General features: G+C 37.0%; 1 protein-coding gene across 24 annotated transcripts in view; it reads left to right on the top strand.

Moving 5' to 3' along the window:
- GPHN (gephyrin) overlaps positions 1 to 13,678 on the top strand; it is a 301,803-nt gene that overhangs the window by 178,760 nt on the left and 109,365 nt on the right. For all 24 annotated transcript variants that reach the window (XM_075754158.1, XM_075754153.1, XM_075754157.1 and 21 more), the window contains 2 exons: positions 6,718 to 6,812; positions 11,348 to 11,414. In XM_075754158.1, the coding sequence (XP_075610273.1) occupies positions 6,718 to 6,812; positions 11,348 to 11,414 (162 nt within the window). The remainder of the gene's footprint in view (positions 1 to 6,717; positions 6,813 to 11,347; positions 11,415 to 13,678) is intronic.

Consider the following 13,678-nt stretch of genomic DNA (forward strand, 5'->3'; position numbering starts at 1 on the left):
AGGGATAAAAAATAGGCACCTGACCCTTCTTTGTAAGCAAGTGAAGTGGCTTGTTTCCAGTTGTTGTTTTTAACAAGCTAATCCTCCTAACCCTTTGTAAATACTCTGCCTTTTGACTCTGGCTGAACACACATAACATACTGCATCTGGTGGGCTGCATACATCTTCATAGAGCCTAAATGCATTCCTCATAGTGCGGAAAAGCATTTAGTAAGCATTTCCTTTGGTTAGCAGTTTCTAAAAATGATTGTTCTATTGTTTTTATGATAAAATATGGGGGTGGGCAGTATCATCAAATTAAGATCAATTTGTATGGCATAAATATTTTATATGCATTTACTATGTTAAAACTTTGTGTAGCAATCAGAGTTAAAAAATATTATTGTTAACACTTAATATATATTAGAAGTGATATTTAGAAGATGCAAGCGGTCTAGTTGCCCTGATGCACCCATTTCATTAACATTTCTATTACACAAATAGGGCAGGCAAATCACTGACCTATGAAGTTTATGTAAATCAAATGCAACCAGGTTTAGCTCAAAACTTAGATACAAACCTACAGAAGTGCAGGAACAAGTTGCACATTCCACAGTGTTGCTTGGTCTAGTACGTTCATTTAAATTTCCAGCTTCTATATTGTATATAAAAATGTGAAGCATCTTCCCCAAAACATTTTGCAAGCTGTAAGTAAAAACAAAATTGAGTGTTATGAAGTAGTTCTTTTGATTAGTTTGATTTCAGTTGAAGAAAACAAGGTCTTGTGAGGAAAGTTACAATAAATACTAAAATCTTTATTAACTTTATTATACACTTAGGTAATGATTTTTTTACAAAAATAACTATCATTGGAGTCAGCCATTAAAAATTAAATGTATTCATGGTTTGGTCATGCATAAGTCATTGAGTATTGTCGGAGGTACCTCTACCAGCCAGTTGCTTTTTATGGTCACATCCACAGTGGAATTGTACTCGTAGAATCGTTTGCTGATATTGCTTTATAAAGAAGAAGGACAATGAATTAGCTCCTGTCCTCTGAGTCTCATGCCGTAGGCATTAGGTTACAATAAATGGTACGATGGATCCCAGTGAAGAGAGCAAGGGAATTTGGAGAAAGTTGCAGGCAGAGGGGAATCATGGATATGGGGAGAAACAGAGAAAACAGAACCTGTATTCAATCTAATCTAACAGCAGTTATTGCTGTGACACTTTTGTTCCTCACCCAAATAAATTCTGTAGCGTCATTCTGTGATGTTTGGGATCTTGGTGGCAGCAGAGCCACTGCGAATATGCTGAGAGGGCAAACAAACTTCAAATCAGCATTTGTGTGCTGCAGAACTATTGTCAGTGGAAATGCATTATTGGTGCATGCAGATACACCAGTTTGTAGAGTTCATTTTTAGTTGGCTACCTTAATCAGGGTTTCATCTACCTTTGGCTGTTTGTAGATTTGAGTTGGGAGAAGAGGAAAAAGAACACGTAATTGGTGTATCTGGCTGCAGCCCCCCAATGATGTGGCAGGGCCACTATGTTGTTAGAAAACTTACTAACTTTGATGACAAGTTGACAGATTTTACAAACCTGCTTGGCTGCTTTGCAGCAATAGCGTATGTGATTCGTTTTATCCATTTGTCAAATTAACGGAGCAATTAGCCAAAGAAATTTGATTTTGGAGAACATCAGAGAGCATGGTTCCTGTTAAGCCTTCCATCCATAAAAAAGACAAAGAATATCATCACACAGGGTATTGGGGGCAGGGAATAAGAAGAATTCCGGGAAATACAGCATGATGGTGAGAATGAGTGACATAAAACAGATCCTTATCCAAAAGTGTATTTCTGTGTATTGAAAGAAACCAACTGCTGAAACCTGTATTTCTTATTGTACTAAGAGAAAAAATAGATAACTGATTTTTAGGCGAGAAGCTCTAATCAGTCTAATCAACTCCATGTAAGCTCTGTTTTCTCCCCTGCAAAATAAGAATAAGGAAGTAGAGAATAAGCTGAAATAGCTGACTTGTGAATAGAAATTACAGGCACACGTGTTATCTCCAGCAGAGATATACTGAATAACCTTGAAGAAGGTAGCTCATATCCAAGCTGAGAGAAGCAATTTCTGTTCCTAAAGTATACACTTCTTACACAACTGGTCGACAGACGTGACTGACATTTTTGTTGCATATTTGATCTGATCAAAAAAGCTATTGCCTCCGTAGTTCTTTGCCCAGCCTTCTGTGCTTTGACAGTGGCCTGTGAGCTCTGTTGCAGAGCGTATATAGGTATTTCTTTGGTGAGGCCCTTCCAAGACTTCTGCTTTCAATGGGAAGCTCAAATAGGTAATAAAATGTTATCTATGCTAATTCTATAGTTGTTAAATATAAATTATCTGCAAATTTGTCCATTAATTTGCATAAATAGCTTTATGATATGCAATGCAGAGTCATAGATTTGAACTTTTTCAACAGAAATAGTATTTTCAACAGAGGCAGGCTCGGTCATCTTAATTTAATCAAATTTATTACGACTTCTCAGTATCATATTTGCATTTTAGTTGAAGAGATAAAACTATATTACCGTCCCCAAACTGCTGAAGAGTATATGAAATGTCTCAGATCATTACTTACTATTAAGAGGTCAAATTTTGCTCTGTTTAATACCTGAAAGACAAAGATGAGGAGTTTCTGAACATTTCCAGAAGAGTAGTCCTAGGTCTTTTAATTAAATCAGTCTGCAGTGAGTATATCCTCCAGAAACTGCCTGGGAGGGCTTCCACAGGTTAGGAACTGACCTAGCTTAATTTATATGGAGGCAAAGAAAGGCAGTGAAGCAGCAGAGAACTCTGTGAAACCAATTGGCAGCGAGCCATCTGTTAAGCAACCACAACTACGTCAAAGATACCTAAAAATATATCAGTTGATTTGGGAACATAATGCCCTAACTCCAATAAAAAGGCACTTTGAAAACAATCAAAAATGTGTTTTAAAATAAATTGAGTTTATTCATATAGCAATGAAATATAAGAAGGACTGCTCTCATAGACATCGTTATTAAGTCCTGGATAGAGCCGTGAAATAATTATTTAGTTGTTAGTCTCTACTTCTCTCTGGAGTAGAAACTACTGCTTTATTTCAGTCCCATTGTCTGTCTCCCAAAACCTCATACTTCTGTCATGTCCTGTCTTCCTTTCTGCTTGTCCTGAGATTCTCCCTCATGTATTGTCCATCCAAGCACCTTGTGCAGTCTTAGTTCCATCCTACTCCATTCATTTCCCTCGCTCTGCTCTCATCCCCGCCCTTCTGCCAATCCTGCTCCTCGGACTTCCTCTCTGCAATTCTTCCTTTCTACTTTGACTTTCTTCTTCCCACATTCCCTTCTCCCATCTAAACTACAGACCTCTCCTTTCTTTGCAGCCTCCAAACTGGCCTTTCTGTCTTTCTGTCCCTTTCCTGAACTCTTGCTTTTACCTTCAAATGTACCCCTCTCTTCCACCTCCATCTTGTATGTGCCTGCCTTTGCACAACCACCTTATGTGGGAGAAACTGGGGACACTTCCTTGCTGTCATCTTAGTATTTTATGCAAATTTACTCCAGTATTGTCCACCTAATTTTTATATTTATATATATTTCTCAGGTTTGAGAAATCGGTGTATGGGTACAGTCCCAATGAAGGCATCAGTGTGACAGCTCTGAATGAAATCTCCTTATCATTTTTTTCTGCTTCTGCCCACATAGTAGTGTCGTCATTGCTGTCGTAAGAGAGCCAGGGGCTTGATTTGTGATTCATTTTGTGCCAACACTGTGGCCCCCTGCAGCAGGCAAAAGCTGGCTGGTGGTGAGACTACCAAGAAAAAAATTGCCCATGAAACAAAGTTTAAGAATCTTAATTCAGCCTTGCTAGAGTATTGATAAAATGTGAAGGTGCTGAATCACTAATTCTTTAATAGTTTGCATGCAGGTAGATGTTGGTAGCAGACACTTAACTCCTGAGCTGGACACAGATGAAAATCTAGTTTTGCCATGTCTTCCACCAAACCTGAAAGAAGTATTAGAAAACCTGGCCACCAGGGCTTTGGTACATTGTTAGGTGAAACAAAGAGTTGTTACAGATAGACACAAAGTATCTCCAAATCACTGCAGCACTGCTAATTTAATTAATGTATGTACAGCTAATTAAGAGTGTGCTTCCCAGTGCGATGGTGATTTCAGTTCCTGTACACTGCACATTTTAAGTTGTGTTATTTGAGGACATCCCAAGAGTGGACTTTCCAGTGGCTGATTTCAAGAGCAGATGTCACTGTAAAAGTTGTTTACTTAGCAGCAGCCTTTTTTGATTACGTCCATCCAGTCAGGCTGCAGATATGAAAACAGGAAGCATTCCCCTGTTTGTAGAAGACTGGCTGCAGTAATAAATATAAGCATATATATTTTGAAACAAGTATTTTTAGAAACTTGTATTGAGGGCTGTACTGCTGTTTGGACTTTCTGCCCTTTCAGATTTTGTTGCTTAGTCTATACATTTTTAATAATCACATTGCCTGCTAGCAGTGACATTTTGTGAAGGTCATTTTTCTTGTGAAGGTGGAGAATGGACTTGAATTTCATTGAAGGTCTCCCCGAGCTGCAGGATCGTTGTTTATGGAACTCTTTTGCATCTTGTACCACCTTTGAAGCCTGTTTAGAATTTTAACTAATGGTATCTTCAAAGTGTCACTGTGCTCAAGGGCAAAAAAGAAATCTCAAAATGCATTTTGTATTTAAAACCAGTTTTGAATAGCTTTGAAGCATGGTGTTAGCTGAAATAAAAGGCATAGATGATACAGACTTACTATGTATGCACACACAGAGAATTCCATGTTTCACCAACTTTTTCATTGTCAGCAAAGTGTCCCTTCACCATTGCAATGCCTTTTTCTTCTATACTATAAAAATCATTAGGTCGATGGATAATCTTAAGAATTTTTTTTATGTGATCGATAATTTAATAGCTCAGCAGGTATCTTTAGGCAGCCTCCGTCAGTGGAGAGGTTTTAGTTTTGTCTACATCGTTCCTAGCCTGCTGCTTCTCATTTCCCCTGTGTAGAAATACAGACACCGGGTTGTATTGATATGCCTTTTCTGTTTCTGAGTAGAGGATGACAGATACTAAACCAAACATGCTATGCTTGAAATAAAAGAGACTGTGGTGTCAGCTACTGCATTAAAATTGCTTGGTTTTGTATAAGCTGAAGTTCCTGCTTCCCACAACTGAGCACATACCATGTTTGCTTATTAATAAAAGATCTGAAGGTTTATTTGGTAGCTGTGTCTCATGTCTTGTGATACTGATATAGTCTTTAAAATATGTTTAATGTTAGTGGCAATGTTTGAGAATATGGCCACTTGAATATCTGTACTCTTCAGGAATAATTTTTTTCAGTTTTGTTTATTGCTTCCTGTGTTTTAGCTGTATAGCTAGTATAGGGCTCCTGGATCCTTCTCAGAGGGATGCCTTTGGGTTAATTCTGTCATTTTCCTTCTCAATGACTTTGTTTTTCTATTTGTAAACTGGGACCTTACAAAAGCACAAGGGTGTGATTTATAATTTAATCTTTCCCACAAAATAATTTGTCTGGTTTTCTTCCATTTTATTCTTTTGCTGTATCAAACTGCCAAGAAAATTTAGCTTATTCACAGTATCCTTATATTTCAGACATGCTTTTCTATTTCTATTTTGAAAGCTGTACCATCAAAGCGTTGTAGTTTGGCTGGATGTTTTACAATGGATTTCACAGTTTTATGAGCATTGCTAACATTTTAGTTGTGCCAAATAACTTAGAATCTTGTTTCAGAACATGAAACAGGATGATCCACTGAACAGCAACTACTGTGAGGGAAATGAAGAGAGGGTAGGACTGTAACCTGCCTTTGAGGTGTTATATACGAACTGAAGTTAGAGGTTGGGAGACTGGACAGCTTGTGCTTTTGAGAAAATTTGTGTTAGGAAGTAAGGGCAGAAGATTGGGCACGTCCCAGAAAAATAATTTTCCATCTTAATCCCTTTGTAGAAAAAGGACTAAAAAGACAAGTATTTTCAGAATCTGCTTCCAGGCTTCTCGATGCCCACTGCATATGGACCGCTTGTGAATAAAAGCCACCAGCCTGTTTGGAACCGCTGTTTTGCTGACATGATCAAAAGGGAAGGCCTCAGCCTCTGGCCATTATCATTACCATTTTACTATTTTCCTGCCTGCCTGCTACATGGGCTTCCCTTTGCAAATTTTTTTTTCTGTCTTCTGCGCAGACCGATTCACCCTTCTCATGCCTGGGAAAATCTCAACAGGAAAATGCACATGAGATTGTTGAGGAAGAGAAGGCAGTTACATTTGGTCTTTTTTTTGCTTATTCCCAAACATTCTTTCCTTTCTGTTAGAGGGAGTTGTTGTTATTTATGTGATGTTGGTTAACATTTCCTATGTATATACAGGGTCCTGACTTTTAACATCTTCCATAGGAGTCCTTACAGTACAGCTAACAGTGCTTCTTCCCAAGCCCTTGTCTTTCCCTATTTTACACAACCAAGAGAAAATTCTTTAACATATTTCGGTGCTGCTAATTTAGCAAGGACGTCTCTTGGCAGAAACAAAACCAGGAGATATTCTTACACAAATTTTAGCTGGTTTCATATTTTTCTTGTCCTTGTACATCTTCACTCACTTTGCTATTTAATCTTTGATTGCAGGCCACTAAAGAAGTAATAGAGCGAGAAGCTCCAGGGATGGCCCTGGCAATGCTGATGGGATCACTTAATGTTACTCCTCTGGGCATGCTCTCTAGGTAAGACTATTCCCTTGAAAATATGGCGTGAACTCTTTCCTTAGAAATACAGATTGTCATCAAATGACTATCCACTAATAACTGAAGATTGCCATTGGTATCAAGACTAGAAGTCTTAACTTCAGAGAAGTGGCCAAATTCCAAGAATGGTAATTGCATTCTCTCATTTAATCCCCTTTGTTGTCTCCGTTAGACACTGTATCCTCCTGTATTTTCTGTGCCAGGTTATTTGTAATATTGATGCATGCTGTTAAACAGCTGTCTTTTCATCCTAGAGCTGTGGCATTTTGGTGGCGAGTGAAGAATTCTTCTATGTGTTGTTCATCAAGTACTAAAATGCTTTGTTTAGCAAAAAAAACTTTGATAAATACAAACGTATTGTTTGTATTTGATATTGTTTTTATTCCAGTATCAGCAAAAGCTTTCTGAATAAGTTAAATGGTACTTTATCCCACTCTTTCAGATACAGTACTTCAACTCCTAGAGTTTGATGTTTCCTACTAAATAATTAGTAACTGTTTCTCTGCCTGCTGGTGTTTCTTTTTTATCAGTGACATCTTTTATTATCCTTTATTTCTTTCTGGAGTTGTTTTTTATTTTATTTTGTTCCTTCGATTTACCTCATTTTACCTATGACCGATTCAGTAATATCAATGCCTTTCATAAGTTAGTTTGTGCTTGTGCGTTATTTCAAGGTAACTAAGAAACAATGGCTGTAACAGGTTTTTGCTTTCTCATTGTCTAATGAGAGTATAACAAGAAAATAATTATATAAGAAATAAAGAAAGAACTTTCAAATCTGCAACTTTATATTCAGATACTTGCATTTTAAAGGACATTTAGATGAGAGGTTTAGTGATTCCACAAGGTATTTTAAAACTTTTCGTATCACGTACCTGAAAGGGCGACATTGCCAAGTTAACACCTTCAGATTCTCTCCAAATTAGCAAATGTTTTCATTTTTTAATCTGATATAATGTTTTATATCATAGTTTGTGTTTATATAAAGGGAAAGTATAACAGAATATTACTACAAGGAGAGGAAAGATTTATTTAGCTGTTCTGTTTCTGATCAAGAATACCCTTTTAGGTGACACTACCAAGTTTGATTTAGGATGTGGTGTGATCAGGGTGGCTGAAAGGATGTTGTAATGGTAATGGAACCAAAACGCTGGATTGCAACCTGAGTCTTCTGTACATATAGCAAGAAAATGTCCCTTAAACTACAGCCACTTTAAGTGGTAGTTGATGACAATGATGGGAGATAACATTACAAACATACTGCATGCAAACATATTAGACCTTAAAAACTTTTCCAGTGAAAACCTTTACTTCAGGTCTAAAAGTAATCAGCATGCAGAAGTCCAGTATTTTTGTAACACTGTTCAGATCATAAAGTTAAGTACACAAAAATTACCAAATTACAGCATTGTGGTTGCTTGTGCAATCTCAGTTCTGCATGAATGCACACATGTGTTATAGTTATGGGTTTTTTGTAGAATTACTCTGCAAATGCTTAAGATGGAGAAGGAAATGTATTTTTCTTTGTTTTGGTTGTCCTGTGTGTAATACTGTATTGGTTTTGGTGCTCTTTATTCAGAATCTTCTCTGAATGCAGACTCACTTTCTCTGGGATTTTTCTTACATAATTTATTATTCTAAGACACAAATTGTTAATATATTTTTATAGAAAATTCTGCAAATTGAGGTAGTGTTGTAATTCCCCCTTACAATGAAGATTAAGGCACACATTAAGAGAGGTCAAAAACATACACTGATTTTAGGTACAGAGTTTGAGAAATGCAGATCCTAATTTTTTGAAATATTTTACATTAAATGTCACTTGTCCAAAGTTTTCCTCTCATTAACTTCATTTTGAAATGAAGTTCTGATGGATAATTTTGCATGTAATTTCTTTGACTTTTCAAAAAGAAACACAAACAAGCAGAAGTTCCATTATGCAACATTAAGCTGACACTTCTATAAATCACCTGCACGTTTGGAAATGTTAGGTCAATCCTGCTGAATTTTTTCACGTGAACTTTTAAAAATCGTTACAAGTTATAGGCTGTCTCCCTGACTATGGGCCAGCATTAGGAAGTGGTGAGTTATTTTGTAGACTGGATTCACAGACACTTACAGGCAAATGGGTGCAGTGAGACTCTCATAGTTAAGATTCCGTCCCAATGTACTGCAGGGAGTATCTTAGAGCATCAAGACCTTTTTATGTGTTTCCTGAAAGTGTTTCCTTTTCTTCTCTGTGACCTTCCAGAACTGTCCTTGTCCCAGAATTATCTCTTCCTTTCACTCAGTTCCTTACCTGCCAGCTACCCATGCTGAGCCAGTCTTTAATGAGGCTTTTTAAAGCACTTTCTGTCTCCTTGCCTATCCATTCTGCTTTTACCAGCATAATTTCTTCCCAGGGAGATCATGGGTTTTTTTTTCCCAAAGAAATCATGTTCTTCATTCCTGCTTCTGCATCAACCCGTATTTCTTTCCTCCCGCACCCATTTTTTTCTTTCTCCCATGTCCTGTTTTTTCTTCCACTCCCTTCCTTCTATTTGTATTCTTCTTTCTCAGACTTACTTGTTTTTTCTCGAAATTTCCGTCCATTACATCACAAGGCTGAGGATAACATGAGATCCACACCATCTCCCTCAACTGTTCTACATTTAGAGGAATATCATTAATTTCTTTCTCAAATTACCCAGAACACATGCACATTTTGTGTGCTTTTATGTTGTGAACGCACACAATATTTTTTGCAAGCCATGCAGTTCTTAGGTACTTTTACTTACTTTTGCATCCTCTCTTGACAAATCTTTGGCAGCTCCATTTCTGTCTTGAGCCACTAGATGTGATTATTGGCAGCCAAAACTTGTAGCTTTCAGGAGAATGGCTGCTGGTTTGATCCTTTTTTATTATTAGTTGGTTGTACTGGTCATTTAGCTTATGATGTTCGAAATTACTTAAAGCAGAATAAAAGAACCAAGAAGATTATTAAAGGAGCTATCTGCCAAACACAATTCCACCTCATTTTAATTCCTTTGCGGATAATTCCTATTATTTCCTTTATTTTGAATCTATCATAAACTGTATCTCATGTTTGGGATTTGCTGGATTGAGTTTGTACTCAGTAAGTTCGACTGCTGTAACAAGAGTAAATGAGCACGTTTCTTAACTCAGGCTTTTCATCTTTGTATTGCAGTAGAGCATTCCTCAACTGCCTGGAATTCTTTCTTAACTGAGGATGTATAGCACGCAAGAAGTGAATATGGGAAAACAGAGGCTAAGAGCCAGGCAATATTCAAGCTGCCAGTTGAAAATAAGACTTTTCTTCAGGCTGGCTTGACTGTGATATCAGAAGTTCATTTTGTGCCACAAAAACAGTCTCTGTGCTATTTAATTGTGAGCATTGTGACAGCTATCACTAGAATACTTGCCACCCTGCTAGAAAATGCCATGCTACCAATAAATGACGTTAATCACTGAGAATTATTTCTATAAGAAGAAATCCAGGGAAGTTGACTACCCCACAAACCATGTCCTTTGCCTCAAATTTTTCCATAATGCCCTATCAAGAAATTATTTTCTTTTCTATTCTGTCTTCACTTACGGCTCATGTTTTTGTTTGATAAAGAGATTGTTACACAATTTCTGTCAACTATAGCCTCCATATCTTTGTGGTTTGGTTTCGTCATTTCACTTTTTTCTTATCCCTATATCCTAGCCCTGGCTTTTTCACCACTGATTTTGTAACCAGTGGAGAAAAGCAGGAGGCACCCTTTACAACCTCAAGACAAAATCCAGGTGGTTTTTTTTCTTGAAAAATATTTAGCTGAAAAGAGGAAGAGGCAAACTCTAAACAACAGAAAGCATTTGGCACTTGGGTATCTAAGTTCAGTCTTGCATCAAGACCAAAGAAATTCCATAAAGTAAAAAATAAAATAATATCTTCCATCTTTGATAGTTGGTTTCATCTTTTTCTGAGGGGGAAGGAAAGACTGTTAGGAGGAATTAGATGTGAATTGGATAAGTGCAATTTTCAGTTGAGAATTACTTGCCTCTCTGCTTTCCTTATGTTGCATCTTTTTTAAAAAAAAAACAAACATATTTGAATTAATGCAACCAGCATGACTTAGTATTTTTACCTGGCAAGGGAAATAGTGTTTGACACCATCAATTACATTACAAAGGAGCCATGTGTATGAGCAAATAGGGACTATATCAAAGAATGTATTGGATGCAAGTAAACAATAGAATTAAGGGAGCTACACAGATCTAAAAAAGATGGAAATCTAGCCAGTGTTTATACTATCAATTAAACGTTAGACTCTGTCCAACTTTGATGGTTTTTCAGCTCAACTTCTCCTGAGCTGTTTTCTGACAACGTGATCAGCAAATATTTTTAGATGTTGGAAATTGAGTTTACAAATTCTGTTAAATAATAGAATTTCTTTTAGATGCTCTGTTCTTGTTTCTCTAGTGGAGAAAGTTGCATGCAAGAATTTCACTCTGGGTTTCTTTCTTTTCAGACCTGTGTGTGGAATCAGAGGGAAAACTCTCATAATTAATCTGCCAGGTAGCAAGAAAGGGTCACAGGTAAGAAGTGTTCTTACTGGTCTGCTACTGAGGACCCATGATGAATATCTCCCATTGTTCTGAATGGTAGAACACATTTTACAAAAGTTAATTGAAATGCATATTCATATAACTGAATGCACCATCACTCTCAGTCAAGGACGATACAATTCTGATCGTACAATTCTGAAGGTACTACGTGACGAGGACAGCATTACATGTAGTGCAAGAGAGCACTCACAGTAGCAGGCAGTGCTAATGAAAAGCATAATGGTCTCTTACACTGCCTCCTTCTCTAGTCAGCCTGTACCTGATCCCAGGGCTGTCTGCAGGTTCCAAGAAAGTGTTCTTTTTCACACAGAAATAAGAGGAAGGCCTGGTACATGGTAGAACTTGCTGGAGTACGAAGAATATTCCCAATTTTGATCAGCAAAAGGGGAAAAAAGAAACATAGTTTTTAAGAGTTTGTGGATTTTTTAAATCTTTTGGATATGGGTATCAGACTTTACACCCTTTAGACAGTTTGTTTTTTTGCTGGGTTTTGCTCAGTTTGAGCAGGCAAGTTAGGCTTTATGTTTTTATTCATGCTTACTTTCTGACTGTAGAGCTGAGCAAAACACAGTTAAATATCAGGAGGAATTTTTTTTGGTGTTAGTAAGGCTAGATCATTCCAGTGCTCTTTGTGTCTCTGTACTTGGCTGATAGATCCAGAAAAATGGCCTTCTCCACACAAATACTGCTAAGCTGAAGAGTGGGATGTACAACCTGATACAAAATTGCTAAGGTAGATCCCCCATCAGTTAGGAGAACATATTTCTCCAGGGCTCAGACTATGTCAGTGGCCTTGTTAAAAAATGTCTTTACCTCTGGCCTTGAACAAATGCGTACCTGGTAGTTTATCACCGTCTTCTGAACCAGTAGCAGCCAGCCACAGAGGAGACAGTACTAATGTGTTTGGCAGCACAGCCCTGAAGTCACTGTTGCTTGAAAGACTTATGTCTGGAGATAAATAAAGAATGTTTGTGTGGGCTGTCACCTGGAAGTTGAGGAGGAAATGTTTTGAATACTATTATCTTAAGCAGCCATCACAGGTTTTCTGATACATTATCTACATGTTTCAGTTCAAGGACTCAGTAAGCTCTTCTATGTTTCTACCATTCCTTAGAGCTTTTTTAGGAAATCTAATGAGACTCTGTAATTGAAAAGAAATTAAAGCCTTCAAAACATGCAACAACCATTGGAGGATAGTGGAGCAGGAGTATACCTACTTGAAAGTCTTGCAGTTATGACTGGGAAGTCATAATGTATGTACATGTATTTAACATAGCAGTGGGCCCCACATCTTAGAGAACTGGTGCACCAGTAAACATTTTTTTTCAGAAGTTTAAACTTCTTTTCTTGAATTATGAAAGAGATTAAATAGCCGACAATCTCTAATGGGTTTTGTTGTGTTCAGTAGCACTCCTAACATGCTAGGTACAGAAAAAATTGCCATTTTCTGCCCTGAGGCACTCAGACTATGAAGACAGGTAAATTGTAGAAAGATGATGAGGAAAAGAAATGAAAAAAATGTTAATAATTATTTTATGAACTAAGTAATAAAAAAGGTAATTCTGCTGGAAATGAAAGAAAAATCTCGTATGATTTCATTATATAAGCAAGCTTTTTATAAACTGATGATTTATTTGTTCCTGTCATCATGATACTCTGTTCTGTCACAATTTATTTTAATATGAAACATCTTTAAAGTATCAAATTTCAGCAAAGATTTCTTTAAGATGAATAGTAGAGAAAATTGTTCCGTAACAGGCTGGATCTCAAGAACCAAATAGGATGGGTTGCTACCAGGACTTTCTCTCATTTCTCTCTTATGACTTGCTAATTTCCTTTCCATTGTATTAATACAATCATAGAAGCAGCTTATATAAAGCTATGAAGTTGCAGTGGTATGCATATTTCATTAATAAAATATTAAAATATTAATAGAAAATGGCAGCAGTGTAAATGCTCCATCCCAAAAATGGACACAATGCATGCCAAGCGTGTTTTATCCAGAGAATGTTTGTGTGGCATGTACCACTGAATTGAGATCTGTAGAATGCTTCCATTTTGTGTTATTCTGGTCTGTTTTCTTTTCTTTTCACCTTGCAAAAGGTATTTAATGTTATGAAAGAGGGCAAAGTGTGAAATTACCAGATACTCATTGAAATAATTGGGTCTATGGCAATTTTCATAATTGTATTAACAATTGCCTAAAACAATGAGTTTTACAAATAGCATGAGCT

The sequence above is a fragment of the Balearica regulorum genome, chromosome 5, assembly GCF_011004875.1.
Source record: "Balearica regulorum gibbericeps isolate bBalReg1 chromosome 5, bBalReg1.pri, whole genome shotgun sequence".
Classification (NCBI taxonomy): Eukaryota; Metazoa; Chordata; class Aves; order Gruiformes; family Gruidae; genus Balearica; species Balearica regulorum.